Below are 22,146 nucleotides of genomic sequence, written 5' to 3' on the forward strand. Positions count from 1 at the left end.
GCAATGCCACTGCGTTTTAATCCTTGTATTTCTAAAAAAAAAGCTGTTAAGCTGTTTTGCAATATGAAAACTTTTTTGGCAAGTGACTTTAGTTAGTTACATGGTATCCGGTGACACCAACTGGAAATCATATGTAATTTCATGCTTCGTGAAATAACATTTCTTGGTAGATAAAGGAGCAGAGTTCATGGGTGGAAAAATATTTAGCCAATTGCCTGATGAGCACACCATGTGATGCAATAAATCACATCAAAACTTAAAACTCCATCCATCACTCACGCTCAAGGATAATTATGACAATGTAACTGACCTCTCTCTGCAAATAAAACGTTTTTTTTTGTGAAACCCTTCTCCTGGCCACTTTAAATGCAATTTTCACACAAAGCCGCCTTCTTTTTTTTTCTTGGCAACGTCCCGCCAGTTTAGTATGATCTCCCCTTAAGGAAAAATCAGTTGAAACCAGCTGGCAGCAGAAGTTTGAATGCTCAGTTATATGTCTAGCCTTCACCGGCTTCCAGTGTTCGAAGCAACGGAGCTAAAGAAGAGTTCCGAACGTGACTGAGAGAGGCAGGTTTCGTTAAAGATTGTTTGACTGACTCTGCTAATAACTTAGCCTCTGATCATGGTAAGTCTGTTGCTCATATTCCACTTAGTACATTTTTCTTTTAAACAGTGAACATTAATAGAACTTCCTTTTCATTTGCATTCAATTTTCCTGATACATTCTGTGCATAACGCAATCTGTGACAAAGTAGCTATGCTATTTCGCTACACAGTGCTTAAACCCTTGGGTTAAGAAACGTTAGCCCAATTGCTTTTCGTTAAATGTGTAGCGATCCAGCTTGAGAGACGGTGCAGACACGACGGGCCAAATGGCCGCCTCCTGTGCTATGACAGCTCTTGTGATTCTGTGAGAACTTACCCTTTTTTACCGAACTGAATTTATGTCAGTTCAGTTTCTTGGCTGTTCTATCCTTAAGTCTGCAAGATGCTGGAATAGTGTTTGGTCGACTGTGTAAATTATTGTGACAAATGTTTTATATCTTTCTTGCTTCCTGGCTGACATTGTTATTGGAGACGATCTTAGCGGGATAAGGATTAACTGGTTACATTTCGAATGCAAAATATGCTTTCATTGTCGTGTCTTTATTGTAAGGTTACATCAGATAAAATAGGAATAAAGAGCGTCTTTTATTTTGATGGAATTGCGTTTTTTTGATGGGACCTCATTTCATAACATCTTCCAGCTATTTGTTAAGATTTTTTTTCTTAAATTAAATTCTATTAAAAGTGCAAAATAAGCCAGAGAAGATGTACAATTGTTGACTTGCGTTGTTTTGGTGCTGGTGCTGTAACGATTTCCAAGGAGCCCCATCTGGCTAAATAGTTTTAAAGTGACGAGAAAAGCATTGGAAATGAAACATTGGACAATAGCAAATCTGCAGTATGTGAGACATTTATTACATTGGCCTGTTTCTTGCTGTAAAATTCATTCAGCCCAACAGGTCTATGCTGATATAAAAAGTAAAATACTGCAGATGCTGGAAATCTGAAATAAAACTAGAAAATGCTGGAAAAGCTCAGCAGGTCTGGCAGCGTCTGTGGAGAAAGAAACAAAGTTAACGCTTCAAATCGGTGTGACTTCTTCAGCTCCCTCTGAAGATGAGTCATATGGACTCGAAACGTTAACTGTTTCCCTTTCCACAGATGCTGCCAGACCTGCTAAGCTTTTCCAGCATTTTCTGTTTTTAGGTCCATGCTGATGTTTATGCTCCACCTGTGCCTCCTCCCACTCCACTTCACCCTATCAGCGTATCCTTCTATTCGCCATGTATCTGTCTGGTTTCACCTTATTGAATGCTGCTGCTTGTGTTACTAAGCCCAGCGTTGTTTAGCACTTATTTTACAGGATATGTTTTATTCTAATAATTATGCTTCCATTTATGCTCCCTTCTAATTTATTTTATTCGCTGCATTGAAATATGTATTATTTCTGACAATGGGGACAGGAAAAGGACTGTGTACAATAGCCATTGCAGCCTCACCCAAGCATCCTAACTCTTGATTACAACCTTCTTTACAGCTTACACTTGCCATTTTCAGTTTGCTTTTGCACTTTGCAATGCAAGCCTTGTCTCCTCTGGACCAGGTGTTCCAGTATATTGATGAACATCAGGACGACTATGTCCAGGTAAGGTCTGCACACACAAATGGTTGTCAGAATTGGGATAGTATGGTTAATATTACTGATCTTTTGGTGCTTGGTACTTGGTAAAGCTCCCCTCTGTACTCTTTCACAAGGGAAATTTCACAGGAGGTGCACAATGAGTGCAGTTGATGGTCACATTACTTTAAAAGGTTCTGCAGATTTTCGTTAGAGGGCATAGGCATTTCATAATATTTGTGGGAAGTTGTTCCAGTCTTTATTTGTTTTTTTTTGGGTGGGGGAGAAAGGAGTTAGCTGGGTGCTGGGGTTCCTCAGGGTTGAATTTAACCCAGGGCTGGTTGGATGGTGTGGAGGCTTTGGATATAAAGTATTATTTGGACAACCTCTTCTCTAAGGGTATGAACATGTTGCAACTGCTCCAGAGTGACTTGAATGTTTAACATTGAATGGGTGGTTGGTGAACTCGGCCCACACCTGTAAATATATCACCTGGTTAGGAGGATACATTTGGAGCTAGTGGTCGGAACAAGGGATGCCTGGCTGGTACAGTTGGAATGGAAAACACACTACAAAATAGGTTCCAATTCTCCAGCTTCTGGGTTAGAATTGAGGTTCAGTTGCAAAACTTGCATTTATGCGGATTATTCCATGACCTCAGGACATCCCAAATTATTTTACAGCCAATGAAGTACTTTTTGAAGTGGAGTCACTGTTGTAAGGCAAGTAATGTGGCAGCCAATTTGCGTACAGCAAACTCCCACATACAGTATTGTGATAGTGACCAGGTAATGTGTCCTAGTGATTTTGGTTGAGTGATAGGTATTGGCCAGAACACCGGGGTGAACTCCCTCGCTCCTCTTCAAAATAGGGCCATGGGATCTTTTACTTCCACCTGAGAGGATAGACGGGAGCTCGGTTTAACGTCACATCTGAAAGACAGTGCGGCACTCCCTAGTCAATGTGCTCAGGTGTCCAGAGAGAGGCCTTGCATGTGGAGTGACTGCATTCAGTTCTGGGCACCAGGCCTCAGAAAGGATATGTTGGCCTTGGAGTGGCTATACCGCAGGTTCTTCAAAATGACACTGGGCTAAAAGGGCTAAATTATGAAGAAAAGTTGCATAGACCAGGCATGTATTCCCTTGAGTATAGACGATTGAAGGGTAATCTGATCGAGGTGTTTAAAAGAATTAAAGAATAGATACAGAAATAATATTTCTTTCTGATGGGGGAGATCAAGAATAAGGGGCTTAATCTTTAAAGACTGAAATTGGTAGGTTCTTATTGGAAAAGGGATATGAAGTTAAGGCAGATAAAGTGGGGGTTGAGGGAATGATCAGTCATGATCTAATTAAATGGCGGAGAAGGCTTGTGGGGCTGAATGGCCCCCAATTGTTCCTATTGATCTATACTTGTAAAGAAAAAATAATTGAAGGTTTACGGGGAAAGAGCAGGAGAACGGGATTAATTGACTAGCTCTTTCAGGGGGCTGGCACTGGCACGATAGGCTGAACGGCCTCCTTCTTTGCTATACAGTCCAAGATTTTATGAATATGTGTAAAGACAAAAAGCAACCTTTTTCCCATTAATACTCGGTATTGTGTTGTCATTGTTTAACAGTTTTATTGGGACTATTTCCCCCCAGCCCACCCCAAGCCAAGTTAACACTTGAGTACAATATTGGTCTCCTTATTTAAGGAAGGGTGCATTAAAAGCAGTTCAGAGAATGTTTGCTAGACTAATACCAGGAATGGGAGGGCTGTCTTATGAAGAAAGGTTGGACAGGTTAGGTTTGTATCCACTGAAGTTTAGAAGACTAAGAGGTGACTTAATTGAAATCTTTAAGATCCTGTGGGGGGGGCAGTGGGGGAGGGCTTGACAGGGTGGATGTGGAGAGAATATTTCTTCTTGTGGGAAAATATAGAACTAGGCATCAGTGTTTAAAAATAAGAGGGTGCCCATTTAAAAGATGAGGAGAATTTTTTTCTCTCAGAGGACAGTGAGTCTTTGGAACTCTCTTCCTCAAAAGGCAGTGGAAACAGAGTCTTTGAATATTGTTAAGGTAGAGGTAGATAGATTCTTGATTAACAAGGGAGTGAAATGTTACAATCAGATCAACCATGATCTTATTGGATGGTGGAGCAGTATTGAGGAGCCAAGTGGCCTACTCCTGCTCCTAATTTGTATGTTTGTATGTAACACTCTACAAGACCCTTACCTGGGAGAATAGCACAATCCAGGTAATGTCTATGTTCAAGGATGTAATGATTAACGGCTTGTTTTGCCTCTGGTTAAGGAGGCACATGTGTAGAGATTTGGTTGTGTTAAGTATATAATTATGCAGCAATTTCAATTTGCAGAATCTGAAAGAATGGATAGCAATTCAGAGTGAATCAGGCAATCCGACAAAAAGAGATGATGTGATTCGAATGATGCAGGTTGTGGGTGAGAGAATCAAAGGCCTCGGAGGAACTATTGAGCTAACAGATCTGGGCAATGAGGAGGTACAGTATAACTCAACCTGATGGATCCTTTGCACATTAAACAAAATGCAAGGAAATGCAAGAAAAGAAACACTAAATATTTGTAAAGATATGAAGCCATCACTTTCTTCCGTATCTCTGTGGTCCCAAACCTGGGGTGGCGGTGTAGTGGTTATGTTCCTGGACTAGTAGAGAGGCCTGGACTAATAATCTAGTGATTTCAAATCCCACCATTGGAGTTTGAGAATTTGGAAATTGAAAAGCTGGTGTCAGTAAAAATGACCACGTTTGCCATAACATGGTTGACTCTCAGCTGTGAGGTGGCGAGATAGTGGTAATGTAATTGGACAGGCTAATGCTAATGTTCTGGGGAGATGGGCTCAAATCCCACCATGACAACTGGTGGAATTTAAATTCAATTAATAAACCTGGAATTAGTGTTGGTAATGATAACCATGAAACCATTGTCGATTGTCGTAAAAACCCATCTGGTTCACTAATGCACTTTAGGGAAGGAAATCTGCCAGCCATACCCGGTCTGGCCTACATGCGACTCCAGACCCACGGCAATGTGGTTGACTATTAACTGCCCTTTGAAATGGCCTAGCAAGTTACTCAGCTGAAGAGCAGTTAGAGATGGACAATATATGCTGGACTTGTCAGTGATGCCCACATCCTGTGAAAGAATAAGGAAAAAAAATGCAAGCCTCTCAATTGTATCAAACTGCTACATCTGGGCACCTAAGGATGGACAATAACTGTTGGCCTTACCAGCAATGCCTACACCCTGAGAATGAATCAAAAATACGTTACTGAAAATTCGGCCTTTCAAACTCGTAATCTCCTTCAGCATCTCTGCTAATGTAGTTCAAAATTATCACAAAGGGATATGATCGCCTGGCCAGGGATGCCTCACATGATTTACCCTCTAGGCCCTGTGTTGGCATTTTGCTGGCATTTCCTCCAAACACTGAGATCAGAACTCATGGCCAGGAGCCGTCCTGATTGACCAACATCACATGATAACATACCTCAGGGAGTGCTTGAAGTGAAAAGCATAGACACATTGAAGTAGAAGCTCAATAAGTACATGAGGGAGAAAAGAACAGAAGTTTATGCTGATAGGGTGAGACGAAGAGGAAAGAGGTGGAGCATTAACACCAGCATGGACTAGTTGGGCTGAATGGCCTGTGCCTTTGCTGTACATCCTGTGTAACCTGATAACAGAGCATCAAGCCTTAGTCCCTTGAGAGTAGAGTCCCTTGGGAAGTAAGTAATAACTGAATCATTGTTGTGAATTGGTATGTAAGGTATAATATTTCAATCCTCAGATGATCAACAAAAAGTCAAAAAAATGATTTTATTCAGAATTTGAAATTTGACTCTGATATGCCTCTGCTCCCTCATTACATTTACCTATGAATATTTTATTTAATAATTTGATAGCGATGTACAGTGCTATGACAGTTCTTGATAAGGTAGATAAAGAAAATCTGTTCCCATTAGCTGATGGTGCAAGGATTCTGGGGACACAGCTTTAAGATTTTGGGCAAGAGATGCAAGGGGGTAGGTGAGGAAGAACTTTGTTACTCAGCGAGTGGTAATGACCTGGAACTTGCTGCCTATGAGGGTGGTGGAAGTGGAGATGGTCAATGATTTCAAAAGGATATAAACTTACAGGACTAAGGGGATAGAGCGGGGGAATGGGACTGATTGGATTGCTCTGCAGAGGGCCAGCATGGATCTGATGGGCTGAATGACCTCCTTCTGTGCCTTAATGACCTCATGACGAATTTCTGGTTACTGCTTTGCTTTATGTGATATGCCCATGCTCTCTGTAGCTTCCCTGTGGAAAAATCATTCCATTACCTCCAGTGGTTTTGGGCGAATTGGGAAAAGATCCAAATAAAACTACAGTCTGCATTTATGGTCATGTTGATGTTCAAGCTGCAAGAATCGAGGACGGATGGTCTACAGACCCATACCTGCTAACAGAAAAGGATGGTCAGTATTGTGACTGGGTACTAATTTTTACATTACCTCAATTTACATTGGTTGTTGGGCCACCATGATTATTTTGCATTTTCTTCAAGAGGAATGTTCTTTGCCTATTTTATTACCTTCTTGCTGTACTAGGCACGATTACCACTGTATTGAAGCCCTTTGTTCCTGTATTAACACTAAATCAAACAGAAGCTACAAAACCACCATCACTCAGCTTATACAACACTTTGTATATCCTCTAACAAGAATCCCCCTTAGGTAATGCTACCTTTGGCTAGGGGCCTGCCAGCATCTCAGTTATAAAATCCTCAACCTTGTTTACAATTCCCTCCATGGCCTCGCCTCTCCCTATCCCCTCCAATTCCACATCCCTCTTAGATCTCTGCACTCTTTTAAATCTGTCCTCTTGAGTAGCCTCAATTTTCATTGCTCCAATATTGACGGCCATGCCTTCAGCTGCCTGTGTCCTAAGCTCCGGAACTCCCTCGCTAAACCTCTCCCACCTCACTACTTCTCTTTCTTCCTTTAAGACACTCCTCAAAACCTGCCACTGCGACCAAGCTTTTGGTCACCTGTCCGAATATCTCCTTCAACTATTTGGGATTAATCAGATAGCTCTACCAAAGAGCCAGCACAGAAAGGATGGGCTGAATGGCTCTGGTATTGTGCTGGGTCATTCTGTGATTCATTCTATCATGCTGTGTGGCTCGGTGTCAGATTTTGCTTGATAATGCTCCTGTGAAGGACCTTGAGACCTTTCATTGCGTTAAAGGTGCTTTATAAATGTAAGTTGTTGTTGTTGGTTTATTTATGTTGTATTCTGCTGTCACTAGGTCGTGCAGGTATTGGGTGGACCAAATGGAATTAATTTTCCTGCCTTTAATAATAATACTCCTCTATGAATCCCTTGAAGGTAATCTTTATGGACGCGGATCCTCGGATGACAAAGGTCCTGTTTTAGCTTGGCTCCATGCTGTTGAAGCCTTTCAAGCACTGAAGCAAGTAGGTACTGCTTACAACAACATCTTGCATTTGTTCAGCACCTTTAATGTAGTAAAACACTCCAAGGTGCATCACAGGCGCACTAATCAGGCAAAATTTGATACCGAGCCTCGTAAGGAGGTAGTAGGTCAGACGGTCAAAAGCTTGGTCAAAGATGTAGGTTTTAAGAAGCGTCTTGTAGCGGTAATGTCACTGGACTAGTAAACCAGAGGCCCAGGCTAATGCCCTGGAGACATGGGTTCAAATCCCACCACGGCAACTGGTGGAATTTAAAAATTCAATTAATGAATTTGAAATTGAAAGTAATGGTGACCATGAAACTATCATCGATTGACGTAAAAACCCATCTGGTTCACTAATGCCCTTTTGCGACGGAAATCTGCCGTCCTTACCTGGTCTGGCCTATGTGTGACTCTGGACCTACAGCAATGTGATTGACTCTTAACTGTCCCCTGAAATGGCCCAGCAAGCCACTCAGTTTAAAATTAATTCAGGATGGGCAACAAATACTGGCCCTGCCAGTGATTCCCACAACCAATGAAAGAGTAAACTAGAGGAGAGAGAGGTGGAGGGTCAGGGAGTTTTAGGGAGGGAAGTCCAGAGCTTAGGACCCAGGCAGCGGAAGACCTGCCTGTAAGAGTGAGATCAAGAAAATGGGGGATGCGCAAGAGGCCAGAGTTGGAGGAGCACAGAGATCCTGGTGCTACTGAGCAGTGCTACCTTCTCAGGACCTTTAAAGTACGATGTCTTTCTCCAATTCTGTTCCCAGACCCTGCAGGCACTGTTGAGACTGGCGACTGGTCTCACGCCAGGTATAATGCAAGTGGTCTTGTGGAAATACTAACACGAACACGATTGGCCGAATGGCCTTCATCCGTGTGGTAAATATTCTATAATTTCTCAGGAATGCCAGTAAGTGCTAAAGTCCAGTTGGGCCCAATTCCCTAGCAATCATACAGCGGATTGGGTGCTACACCGTTTATAATGACAGACTCTGTGGTTTTGTGTCTCTACTTTTGGAGGCATCTTTGCCCCGCTTACACCTTGAGCAACAATTTGAAAAGACTGTGCAAAATATTTAAAAGCTTTTCAGCCTGGGCTGGTATATGTGCACATTCACGTACACGCAAGAGGAGATAAAGCCAGAAAAAACACTTAAAGCTTCAAATGCCATAAGCCCAAAGTTTGGGGTACCACAAAGTTTAATGAATTGATGAATCTTACCATTCATGATGCAATCACAGGCTGAGAGGCAACCAAGTTTAGATTGTCAAATTGATAAAAACGACATCTGCATGCATACCTTGGAAGGTGGTGTTCTTCAGTTTTAGCCAAATCGTCAAGTGTAAAATGTTGAGATCTACCTTTCCCAATATCACATCCAGCAAAACTCCAGGTGAGCTGTCCAGGGTGCTGCACCTGACTTGGGGGGGAGGGATCATGGGGAAGGACTGTGTTTTAATTCTTTCACAGGATGTGGGCGTTGCTGGCTATGCCAGCATTTATTGCCCATCCCTAATTACCCTTGAGAAGGTGGTGGTGAGCTGTCTTCTTGAACCACTGCAGTCCATGTGGTGTAGGTACACCCACAGTGCTGTTAGGGAGGGAGTTCCAGGATTTTGACCCAGCAACAGTGAAGGAACAGCGATATATTTCCAAGTAAGGATGTTGAGTGACTTGGTGAGGAACTTCCAGCTGACAGTGTTCCCATCGGTCTGCTGCCCTTGTCCTTCTAGGTGGTAATGGTCATGGGTTTTTGGAGGTGCTGCCAAAGGAGTCTTGGTGAATTCCTGCAATGCATCTTGTAGATGGTACACACTGCTGCTACTGTGTGTCGGTGATGGATGGGGTACCAATCAAGCAGCTGTTTTGCCCTGGATGGTGTCAATCTTCTTGAGTGTTGTTGGAGCTGCACTTGAGTCATTGGTGAGGTGAATAAAATTGCTGGGAAGCTCTAGAACATTCACTGCTCAGCCATTTAATTCTGCTTTCATTTCAGGAGCTTCCAGTGAATTTAAAATTTATTTTTGAAGGGATGGAGGAATCTGGATCTAAGGGACTGAATAAATTCTTGAAAGAGAAAAGTGAGACCTTTTCTTCCAACATAGACTACATTGTTATATCAGACAGCGGACGACTAAGCGAGAAGCCAGCCCTGACCTATGGAACACGGGGATTATGCTATTTCATTGTAGAGGTATGAAGGGAAGTTAATAATCTCAATCGCTGACAGAGTGTACTTCTGATGCCATATAACAAATTGAATGCTAAGAAATTTGGATTAACTAAAGGGTTTTTGAGCATTCACTGAAATCAAGGGAACTGTTGGGAAAATGAAAGAGCACATTCTTGTTTGATATATAGGGGTACTCTGCTTCCATTACCCATAAACTACAAGACATCCAGAATGATGTTTCTCATGATCTCACACGTACCTGAACCCACATCTCCATCACTGCTGCCCGTGCCAAACTCCACTGACTTCCCGTCGCAGAGAATCAACTTCACGATTCTCTTCCTCACCTTAAAACCCATTCCCAGCCTCACCCCTCCCCACCTCCATGGTCTCTTCCCCCTCCCCTCCCTACCTCCGCGGTCTCCTCTCCTATATCCCTCCACTAATTTGACCACCACCAGCCTGCTCCTCATTCCCCACTCCATTTGCTCCCCTGTGCACCCTTTTCCTTCGGCTACCTTGCCCTCTCCCTTGGCCTTCATCTCCTCCAAGTAATTGCTGTATATTACATCATACCTATCAGGAGAGGATGAGCAGACTGAATCTCTTTTCTCTTGAAGAGAGAAAGCTGCGACCTCATGGAAGTCTTTAAGATTATGAAAGGTTTTGATAGAGTAGACATGGAGAGAACATTTTCACGTGTGAAGAAAAGCTAAACCAGAGACCATCAATATAAGGTAGTCACCGAGAAATCCAATAAGGAATTCAGAAGAAAATTCATTATCTAGAGAATGATGAGGAAGTGGAACTCACTGCCATAGAGAGAAGCTGAGGAAAATAGTATCGATGCATTTAAGGGGAGGCTGGATAAGCATACGAGGGAGAAGGGAATAGAGGGTCATGATGATGGTGTGAGGTAAGTAAAGATGAGAGGAAGTTCAAGTGGAGTGTAAATGCTAGCATGGTCTGGTTGGCTGAATGGCCTGTTTCTGTGCTGTAGACACTGCGCAATTTTACATTCCTTGAAAAAAAGATCACTGGTTTCTGTTGCAGATACGTAATCTGTGCATTTTCTGTCCCCAGGTACAAGGTGCAAATCAAGATTTGCACTCTGGTCTGTTTGGGGGAGTGGTACATGAGGCCATGACTGACCTGATAGCTCTCCTAGGTAGGAATTAATTTACACGTGATGAAAATGAAGGTGTATTATTTTCAGAGACAGACAGACTTTTACAGTTGTGTTATGGTCACCATTACTAAGACTGGCTTTATATTCCAGATTTATTAATTGAGTTTAAATTCCACCAGCTGCCATGGTGGGATTTGAACCCATGTCTCCAAAGCATTAGTCTGGGCCTCTGGATTACTGATCCAGTGACATTAACACTACACGCCATCTCCCCTAACTGGGTAATCAAATTAAAGTGTTTATGGTCATCAAAAAAATTGTTAGAGTAGATAGAGTGAAACTATTTCCTCTGGTGAGGGGAGTTCAGAAGAAGGGGTCATAACCTTAAAACTAGACCTAAGCCATTCAGGGGTGATGTCAGGAAGCAGCTCTTTACACGAAGCATAGTGGAAATCTGGAACTCTATCCCCCAACAAGCCATTGAAACTGGGGATCGATTGAAAATTTCCTAGCTGGGATTGATAGAACTTTGCTAGGGAAGGATAGTAAGGGTTACAGAACCAGGGTGTGTAGATGGAGTTAAGAGGCAGATCAGCCATGATCTAATTGAATGGCGGAACAGGTTTGAAGGACTGAATGGCCTCCTCCTGTTCCCCCATAATCCTATGTTCTCAACGCAAAATGCAGATGGAAATCCAAGGACTCAATGAATGGCATCTTCTGGAACTTTGATACTTCAGTGGATGTAAAAGCCCTACTCAAAATGCTGCTGATTACATCAGTTAGGAAGGTCCTAAGTTCAGCTTTTCACCCATGCTGAGCCAGCATGTTGGAACAGTGTTTTTGACACCTTGACCACCTCCTTCAGGTTCCAGTGCCCTGAGAGGGTGTTGACAACCATGGATTTCCACTGGATAGGTCTATGACTATACTTGACAAAGTACTGCAGTGCTTTGCTGCTGCCTTCTGCAGTATGGCTGACCAGGAAACTCTCCTGCTCTTACCGCCTGCCATCAGGCGTATTGGAAAGATTCACAAGCTGATAATCAACCTTTTTGGCCATGTTATGAACACATCTTCTGTGGCCATGTGGTCCTGAAGTGGGACCAGAAGCCTGAGATAGGGACACTACCCTCCGCCCACGAGACCTCCCTGTGCTCTGGTTAAGGAGGTGAAAATCAATTATCTCTGGTTCCTGCTGACCATGACTGCCCCATGTTGGAGTTGGGGCAGGGGAAATGGGATTAATTGGTTAGTTCTACCAGAGATAGGTACAATGGGCTGAATGGCCTCCTTTCGTGCTTTGCCACTCTATGGTTCTACATTGCCAGAACTGGCAAAGTTGTTATTATTGAATTTGCACTCTATTTTTAAAATGTGTGCTTTCGTGGTGGTAGAAGGGAAGGAGAAGGAATATTCTATCTCTTTGCTTTAGTGAACCCTGTATGCCAAGTAACTGTGGGTGTTCCTACACTGCAGGGGTTCAAGAAGGCAGGTCACCACCACTTTCTCAAGGGCAATTAGGCAATAAATGCTGGCCCAGCCAGCGACACCCACATCCTGTGAACTAATACAGAAAAAAACAAATATCTGGCAAAAATGGAGAGTGTTGAGACTGGAGGGTAAGGAGAGGGTAAAATATTTCATGGACGGGTTAGGAAAATGGGAAAGCAGATTGCAGACTCAATTTAGTTTACGGGCAGATACAATTTGGGAGATTGGGGTATACACTAAATGAAAGGGGTTGGACGAGCAGAGGGATGAGGTTTTCAAATGTGTAATTTCCTGAAAGTCAACATGCAGATGGACAAAGGCATTAAAAAAAAAATAACATTTTAGGGTTTAAAAATCAAGACGCAAACCTACAAGAGATAATAATGGATGTCTATGAGGTATTGGTCCGCTCACGGTTAGAGTCCTATGTGTAGCTTTGGGAGCTGCAGAGCAGGAAGCACGTGGAAACCAGAGAGAGTGCTTAACCTCAATTCACCAGGGAGACACAAGAGATGGAAAAGTACCGACAGGAGAGACTTTAAATATTGGAGCTATTTCCACTGCTACGTTTTAAACTATGAAGGACTTGGACACGATGAGAAAGGCATGGATATTTCTCGTGATCCATGGGTTGCTGACAAGTGGTCGATTTATTCACAGAGATTGATCACGGGAGAAGTAAAAAAAAAAAGAAAGTTGGATAAATATTTGAAGCAGAGGAACTTAAGAAATAGGAGCTGGAGTAGATCATTCAGCCCCTCGAGCCTTCTCTGCCATTCAATAAGATCATGGCTGATCTTCAACATCAACTGCACTTTCCCGGCCTCCCCATATCCTTTGGTTTCCATAATGTTTGGAGGATACTGAGCTTGTGGGTAGAGAGGAGGGCAGTGGGATTATTTTTAGATAGCTGAAGATAAGATTCTTCACGGTCATGATGAAGTGAGTCTTTCTGCGCTGTAAACTATTATGATTCTAATTCAATAATCCAATTTCAGACAGCCTCGTGAATTCAACTGGTCATATTCTCATTCCTGGAGTTTATTCAGATGTTGTGCCCCTAACAGAGGAGGAACGTGTTTTGTATGAAGCAATTGCATTTAATCTTGAAGCCTTCAAGCATACCATTGGTACAACAGAACTCCTTCATAAAACCGAGGTATAGTTACATTAAAAATAGCAGCTGTCAACCCAATAAAGTCTTCAAAAACAATTAAATTATATGGATATTTATTGGGTTCCTCTGCTCATCATAGTGTAGGAAGTGAGTTTTGGGTAACTATGACACTTTTTCCAATTTGGTCTCAATGAGTAGCACTCTCTCACCTCTGAGTCAAAATGTCATGGGTTTGGGTCCCACTCCAGGCAAAAAAAAGGCCTAGGCTAGCACTCCAGATACCAGTACGGAGGGAGTGCTGCACTGCTGGAAGTGCTGTCTCTTTGATGAGATGTTAAACTGAGGCCCCGCCTGCCCTCTGAGGTGAATGAGAAAGATCCCATGGCACTATTTCACAGAAGACCATGGGGGTTCTCTCCATTGTCCTGGCCAATATTTATCCCTCAACCAAAATCACTAGAACACATTATCTGGTCATTAACACATTGCTATGCATGGGAGCTTGCTGTGTGCAAATTGGTTGCAATGATTCTTACATTACAACAGTGACTGCACTTCAAAAGTAGTTCATTCCCTGTCAAGTGCTTTGGAATGTCATGAAAGGTGCCATATAAATGCAGGTTCTTTCAAATCTTGGCCATATTCTCAAATTGAATATAGCACAGACAGCTCAAGATATCCAAATAATGAACTCGACAAATTACTCCAATGCCAGCGCAGATTGGGCACAGGCCAGCCTACTGCCAAATCGCTAAGATTTGTTTTTGTTTTAGACTCGAGAAATGGGCACAGCATATACCAATTTCTACCCCAATGTGCGAAGTACCTTTGAAACAGCAATGAAAGAAAACCTTGCATTGGCCGACATTGGCTCCTGGTCCATCATTGTCTCCATTTTGAAACTTTCATCCTCGTATTCAAACCCCTCCATGGCCTCATTCCCTATCTCTGCAGCCTCTTCCAAACCTATAATCCTTTGAGATTTCTGTGTTCACCAATTCTGGCCTCTTGAATTTTAATCACTCCACCATTGGCAGCAGTGCCTTCAGCTGCTGAGGCCGTAAACTCTGGAATCCCCTCCTTAAACTTCTTCACCTCTCTACCTCTCTCTCTCTCCTTTACGACGCTCCTTAAAAAGCTACCTCTTTCTCTCTTAACATGATCATACATGGGTCGGCGTCAAACTTTGTCTGATAATCACTCCTGTGAAGCGCCTTGGGATGTGTCACTGTGTTTAAGGTGCTATGTAAATGCAAGTTGCTGTAAGTACTGCTGTTGTTACATGAGCCATCTGTGCCATTGGATCCAAAGAGAGTGCTTCCTTAGATTTTAACATTTTTAATGACTGTGTCTATATCACATTATTTAGGAGGATATTCTCCTTCATCGATGGCGATTTCCATCGCTGTCTATTCACGGAATTGAAGGAGCTTTCTCAGGACCTGGAACTAAAACTGTTATCCCAGCCAAAGTGACAGGAAAATTCTCCATACGCTTAGTGCCCAACATGGATCCTGAAAAGCTGAGCAATCAGGTAAACATCTCAGTCAGTCGGGAATGCTGATTTATCTTCAACAAGATTTTAAGAGGAAAATTGAACTGACCTGCACAGGAATGGTGGAAAAAGAAAGATGGAGGAGTCAAGAGAGAGGAGAGGGAGGAGGATGTGGGAATGAGAAAAAGAGAGGTGCAATAAATGCTGTATATTTTATAGCTTGGGTCTATGCAAAGATGATGCTGGTTTCTATGTGTGTAACAGGTCTTATTCACAGTGCTTTAAAATGTCTACTCCATGCTTCAGCTCAAGTTTCCAGCTCTTTCTACAGCTTTGTTTACTTTTTTCTGAGTCCACACCCAGGCTTAACCAATCAAGCACAGTGAACATCAATAGTAAACAGACTCTTGTAATCAAAGACCAAACAGTTGAACACTACAACAAAAGCACAAATCAAAGCATTAAAAGTTTTCAATCCACAACTCTCCTGCATGTATATTTGTCCCAGCAAGAAGACATACAGAATGGACACAATGATTCCCTCATTACATTGCAATAGAATATTGAGTGTGTGCCTATTCCCTTTCCTCAGAATATCTCGCCAATTCTGCCCTCATCGCCCTGATAGTTGATCCCAGATGATTGGTCACCTTAGCAAGGTTGCCAGTTTGTTCACTGAGGCAGGGTAAGTTTGAAGGCCCATTTGTATTGAGCTTGGTTTGGGTTTTGGATATCCTCCCATTTTGGGGTGACAGGTTGCAGCTCTTTCCTCCAACACCTCAAGAGGAATGGCTGCCTGCTTGGAATATTCTAATGACCCCCCCCCTCCCCTCCCCCACCCCCACCCCCACCGCACCCTCTCGCCAGACCTGGGATTTGGGACAGCGAAAAACAGCAGCATGAAATCCAACTCATCTGCAACAGTCCGTGCAATCTTTGAGCTCAGATATCATAGAATTACAGAGAATGTGCAGTGCAGAAACAGGCCACATGATGCAGCTGGTTCATGCTCTACATGACCGTCCTCCCGCCCATCTTAATCTAACCCCATCAGCATATCCTTCTATTCCTTTCTACCTGAGGTAATTATCCAGCTTCGCCTCAAATGCATCTTGCCTCAACTACTCCTCGTGGTAGCGAGTTCCACGTCTTAACCCTCCCTGGCTAAGTTTCTCCTGAATTCCCTACTGGACTTATTAATGACTATACTATATTTATGGCCCCCTAGCTTTGGACTCCTCCATAAGTGGAAACATCTTCTCTACCCTGCCAAACCTCTTGATAAACTTAAAGCCTTCCATTAGGTCCTCCTCGACCTTGTTCCTAGAGAAAAGAGCTCAGTCTTTCCTGAAAGTTTTAACCTCTCTGTTCTGCTATTGTCTTTATAAATCTTTTTTGCACCTTCTCCAGTGCCTCTATATCATTTTCTGTGATATGGAGACCAGAACAGGACAGTTCTCTGAGTGTGGTCTAACTAAAGATTCGATACAAGTTTAACATAATTTCTCTGCTTTTCAATTCTGTCCCTCCCCAGGGTGCTCAGTTTACAGTTTTATTTTTGTGCCCTTGTTAACTTGCATCTCTAATTTTAAAATGAGATGAGATAATGTATTGTGATAGATTATTGTGTCTTTATGATGCTGTAGTTTTGTTGCTAATTTATTCAATGTTCTCACAGGTGACAACGTATCTCAATGGAGTCTTTGCAGCACGTGGAAGTCCCAACAAATTGCGAGTGGCTTTGGAATCTGGATCAAAACCTTGGGTTGCTCATGTCACTGACAAGCAATACAATGCTGGACAAAGAGCCATCAAAAAGGGTTAGCAAATGTAATGGTTCATTGTAGGTAACAAGAGGCTAGAGCTTACAGGGATCTGTTGCTGTTGCCTCAAGCAACACCTGAAAACAGACCATGTCTCTCCTCACCCAAGGGGAAGTAAAAGATCCAATGGCCACTATTTCAAGGAAGAGCAGGAAAACATTTGCTTGGCAGTACAGGACTTAAATATTGCTGAAAAGGGAGACACGTTGCTGAAGCTTTTTGTCTTGAACTCATCAGGACAATTGCAAGAATGGCAAATTTCAAACAATCATGACAATTTATACTACAGGAGAAATGAGGAGAAATGCTGATTAGTTGGTATGTCGACTCTAATTGGTCGAGGCGTTTCCATGGAGAAAACACCAGGGAACTATAGGCTCCCCAAGCTCCTGGGTAATTCAGAAAAAAAGCAAGGCTTGAACATATTCCTTTTGTTTTCAGAGAACAAGTCCCTGTGTATGAATGTATGTCACTTCTAGGAAATGTAAATGAGCTACATTACAAGCTTGACTGATTGTCTTAAATTGGTTGTTAGTGTAGCGATTAGCACACTCAGGATTGTTCAACAAGTGATGCCCAATTGCGGAATCACATCTAACAGTGGACGTTTTGTTTTGGGTTTTGTGAGCACGGGCTGGTTGAGTACGGTCTGTACTCTGCCTATTATGAAGTAACTGAAGGAACATGCTGTTTGATTCGATCAGCCAATCCCTAGGATGTTAGGTCTGGGAACCTGACATCACAGCAGCACTGAAATGCTACACGACTTTGCTCAATTATGTGGTCTTTTTGGACTGACGGCAGCATCCTGTTAGTGGAAAATACCATCCACATAGCCATGGCATAGCAGACACATGAAACAGCTTCCTTAACCTGTTGTTCAAATTTTTGAGATACTTTGCCTTTCCAGGCTAATTTGAGGTAGACCAGGGACTTTTCAGGTCTGAAAGTGGCAGCCTTTGTCCCTTTTGCGAGTTTGCGCGATACACAGTGAACAGTGATCTGATCAGGATAGCCATTGCCCTTCAGGATAGCTTTGATGTGCTCTATTTCTGCATCAAGCTTGCAAGGTGAACAAATGGCTAGGGCCCTATTTACAAGATTGCTGATAAGGTCAATCGTATAGTGCATGGAGCTATACGAATCCCAACATGTATATTGACTGGTGAAGGTCAGTTTGTCATCCCAAACTCCTTACAGCCAATGAAATGTAGTCAAATGAGGGTCAGTTAGCTCAGTTGGCTGGATGGCTGGTTTGTGATGGCAACAGCATGGGTTCAATTCCTGTACTGGCTGATGTCACCCATGAAAGCCCCGCCTTCTCAACCTCACCCCTCGCCTGAGGTGTGGTGACCCTCAGGTTAAACTCACCACCAGTTGTCCCTCTCTGATGAGAGAGCAGCCTATGGTCCTCTGGGACTATGGTAACTTTTCTTCTTCCCTTTACTGTTGGAATGTAGGAAACATAGCAGCTAATTTGGACAGAACAAACTCCCACAAACAGCAATGACCAGATAATCATGTTGCTTGAGAGGTAAATATTGGACAGAAGCTCTTCTTTGAAATAGTAGCTAAGGATTAAGGGGTCATGGTTTAATGGTTCACCCAAAAGCCTCCAACCATGCAGCACTCCTTCAGTACTACACTGGGAGTGTCAGCCTAGATATAATGCTTAAGGCCCTGGAGCAGAACTTGAACCTTCAACCTTCATGACTCAGAGGTGAGACTGAGCCACAGCTACACCAATAAAATCAAAGTGGTGGGTGCAGTTCTACCATTGTGTCATGAGAGCTGGATGCTGCCTGACTTTGAACATATTGGGGTCCTCATCAAACTTTTCTGTTTAATTCATGCTTTATTGATACTGAGTGAAGTAAAGTACATTTCAGGATGGTATTGTTCACCGTGCACCTTATTTATTCTTGCTGTTGCTAAGTGTTTGGACTGGAAGCTGAACTGATCCGAGAAGGAGGAACGATTCCTGTCATCAGAACACTCCAGGATACTATGCAGAAAAGTGTGATGATGTTGCCAATTGGCAGCCCTGATGATGGCACACATTCCCAGAATGAAAAACTCAGCAGGTAACAAACATCGAATTACATAGAATAGACAGCACAGAAACAGTCCATTCATCCACAACTAGTATCTGCTTTTGTTTATACTCCAAACAAGTCTCCTATGATTCCCTCTGCCTCATCTTGGCCTGCCGGCATATCTTTCCCCTACCCTTTTCTCTCATGTACTCATCTAGTTTCCTTTTGAAAGCCTCTAAGCTATTTGCCTCAACCACTTTCTGTAGTATTGAGTTCCACATTCTAACCACTCCCTGAGTAAAGAAATTGCCCCTTATTTCCCTATTGGGTTTATTCATAATTATCTTGTATTTATGGCCCCTAAGTTTGGATTCACCCACAAGCGGAAACAATCTCTCCACATCTACCCTGTCCACCCCATTCATGATGTTCATGACCTCAATCAGATCATCTCTAAGTCTCCTCTTTTCTAAAGATACGAGCTCCAGCCTGTTCATTTTTCCCCGATAGCTGTAACCTTTCAGTTCTGGTACAATCCTTGTAAATCTCTTTTGCACTTTCTCCAGCGCTTCTAAGTTCTTTTTACACCATGGAGACCAGAGTTGTGCTCAGCATTCTAAGCGTGACCTGACCTAGGTCCTATGCAAGTTTAAAATAACTTCACTACTTTTGAATTCTACACCACTGGGAATAAATCCCGGCGCTTTGTTGGCATCTCTGATTGCTTTGGTAATCTGCGACGTTGCTTTTAATGTATTTGTATCCATAAATCCCTTTTCTCTTCTAACCCCTACAGTTTCTTAGTTTCTAAGTTGAAGGTAATGTTTCTACTTTTCCTGTCATTGCACATTTATTCATTTGCCACGAAACTACCCAGTCTGTAAGTTTTCTAATGTCTCCATGTATTATGTGGCATTCTTCCTCAGAGTTAGTTTTTACCATTCCCCTCCACCCCTACCACACAGTTTGATGTCTGCAACCATTCATAACCATTCGTAAAATAGTACTACTAAAAAAAAAATTGAACTGCCTAAAAGTCTTAAAACCAATCTTAAAAACAAGATGCACATGGAATGCACTGCCTGAAAGGGTGGTGGGGGCAGATACAATTGTAACTTTCAAAAGAGAATTGGATAAACACTTGAAAAGGGGAACATTTGCAGGGCTATGGAGAAAGAGCAGGGTAGAGGGATGAATTGGATGGTTCTTTCTAAAGGTTAAGACAGACACGATGGACAGAATGGCCTCCTTCTGTGCTATGATTTGTTCTGGGATGAAATTGTCTTTAAACCAAATGTGGGGCAATGACAGTTTTATTTTATGGTTAGTATCAATTACCAAGGGCTGTAAACACCCAATTTAATGAAAAATTAATAACCTTTGAATGAAGTGACATGATTAGGAATTACAACCATGAAATTGCACTGGAACTTGCTCCCAGCAATTACTCCAGAATTATGACTGTCAGTGATCTCCAGCCCATAGAGTAAGATGGGTTAGGTGGTTTGGCTGGGGCTTAATGGGTAGCATATTCACTTTTGAGTTGGAAGGTTGTGGGTTCAAGTCCCACTCCAGATACTTAAACACCTCAACTAGGTTGACTCTCCAGTGAGGGAGTGCTACCCTATTGGAGGGCAGACTTTTAGGTCTGCCCTCTCAGGTGGACGCTAAAGATCCCATGGCACTATTCAAAGAAGAGCAGGGGAGTTCTCCCAGGTGTCCTGGCCAATATTTATCCTTCAACCAACATCACGAAAACAGATTATTTGGTCATTATTGCATTGCTGTTCGTGGGAGCTTGCTATGCGCAATTTGGTTGTCACATTTCTTACATTACAGCAGTGACTGCACTTCAAAAAAGTAATTGGCTGTAAAGCGCTTTGGGATGTCGTGAGGTGCTATATAAATGCAAATCTTTCTTTCTGTCTTTCTCGCTATTCTTTTCAGTGAAGAACTACCTTATTAGAATATTACTATGGGTGGGTGTTGAATACCCAACAGCATGCATAAATCAGAAATCCTGATGCCCCATCCCAAGAAATAGGATCTTCTAGTCTCTTTGATCCCCTTTATAAGAGGGTAGATACCAGAACAAACTTGCTGGACCTGCCTTAGGGGCTCCAGGTTGCTTCTCTGACTTGGACAGTTGGACATCCAAATTGCAGCCAATTTCACTTTTCAGGATGATGATGGGCTTCATCACAGCTGGTGTACCAGCCTCCATAAAGGTACCAACGTCCCTTCTTGAGGCCTAGGGTGTAGGAATTCCCCGCATAGGGAGTACCTTGAGTACCTTCCCTCACTGATGCTGATGTGATGAAAATCAGGGATGCTGAAGAGACCAGAATGGGAGGAACGCTGATATCTAGGAGGGTTGTCGGGCTGGAGATGACAAAGCTCAGGAGGGGCGAGGCCGCAGTGGGGATTTGAAAACAAGGATGAGAATTTTAAATTCCCGATGAAACCAGACCGGGAGCCAATGGAGGTCAGCGAGAGTGCAGTGATGATGAGTGAGCGGGAGTTAGGATATACACTTAATCACCTATCTTACAATGCTGGTAATTAAACATTATTTTGTCTTTTTTCTTAGGGATAACTACATAAGTGGCACAAAGTTGTTTGCAGCTTATATGGCTGAAATTTCACAGCTTTAAGAAGAATGGTCTACATTATAATATATCCAGACTGATTTTTGCTTTCATTAGCCAAGCATATGGCATATTGTAATAAGTAACATGAGATTGCATGGGAAAAAAAAGAGTTAGTTCTGGATAATTTTTTTAAAATAAAATGGAAATCAAAAATTGAAATTACATGTATGCAAAATGAATTCATGCAATATTAGTCATGCAAATATTTTCCGTTGCATCTTTTCAATTGTAATGGGAAAAAAGTCCATAAATCGTGTTAATATGTGTTTTAATTTGCAATACTTTAGCATTTCAGGGGTTTATAAGTCATAAGCTTTGCAATTACGCAGGAGGAATCTTGGATTTTGAACACTATCTGAAATTCTTCTCTCTGTATTAACGTGAAGCAACTTATTTTAAACGGGTAATCAATCACTTGCACTGGATTAGTAGAGTAAGTGTTTGCTAGTGTCCTATTGTATCATTTCAAGTCTGTGGCATCTTGGTTGTCCCCAGAATCCAGAGTCAAAAATCCAAATATTGCTCACCTGGTCGACTGACTTGGTTTTTGTTATGTGAAGATCATCACCATG

At 42.5% G+C, this 22,146-nt stretch overlaps 1 protein-coding gene across 2 annotated transcripts; it reads left to right on the forward strand.

The window, feature by feature from the left end:
- Positions 1–225: 225 nt before the first annotated feature.
- Positions 226–21,840, forward strand: LOC144679477 (cytosolic non-specific dipeptidase-like). 2 transcript variants are annotated; one of them, XM_078539886.1, is made up of 12 exons: positions 226–625; positions 2,084–2,191; positions 4,525–4,668; positions 6,489–6,651; positions 7,565–7,653; positions 9,653–9,850; positions 10,913–10,997; positions 13,451–13,611; positions 14,939–15,103; positions 16,743–16,884; positions 18,824–18,971; positions 21,514–21,840. In XM_078539886.1, exons 1-12 carry the CDS (start codon positions 623–625, stop codon positions 21,575–21,577), a joined length of 1,470 nt encoding a protein of 489 aa, XP_078396012.1. In that variant the 5' UTR covers positions 226–622; the 3' UTR covers positions 21,578–21,840. The 2 variants fall into 2 exon arrangements, with proteins under 2 accessions (XP_078396012.1, XP_078396013.1); XM_078539887.1 differs by lacking the exon at positions 2,084–2,191 and having other exon boundaries at positions 333–625.
- The last annotated feature ends 306 nt before the right edge of the window (positions 21,841–22,146 follow it).

Source organism: Cetorhinus maximus, chromosome 4 (genome assembly GCF_964194155.1).
Source record: "Cetorhinus maximus chromosome 4, sCetMax3.hap1.1, whole genome shotgun sequence".
Classification (NCBI taxonomy): Eukaryota; Metazoa; Chordata; class Chondrichthyes; order Lamniformes; family Cetorhinidae; genus Cetorhinus; species Cetorhinus maximus.

Excerpts from the sequence above, each read along its gene's own strand:
- LOC144679477 (XM_078539886.1), top strand. Across the intron at positions 4,669-6,488 it reads CAGATCTGGGCAATGAGGAG|CTTCCCTGTGGAAAAATCAT; the intron begins GTACAGTATAAC and ends TGCTCTCTGTAG. Across the intron at positions 15,104-16,742 it reads CTGAAAAGCTGAGCAATCAG|GTGACAACGTATCTCAATGG; the intron begins GTAAACATCTCA and ends ATGTTCTCACAG.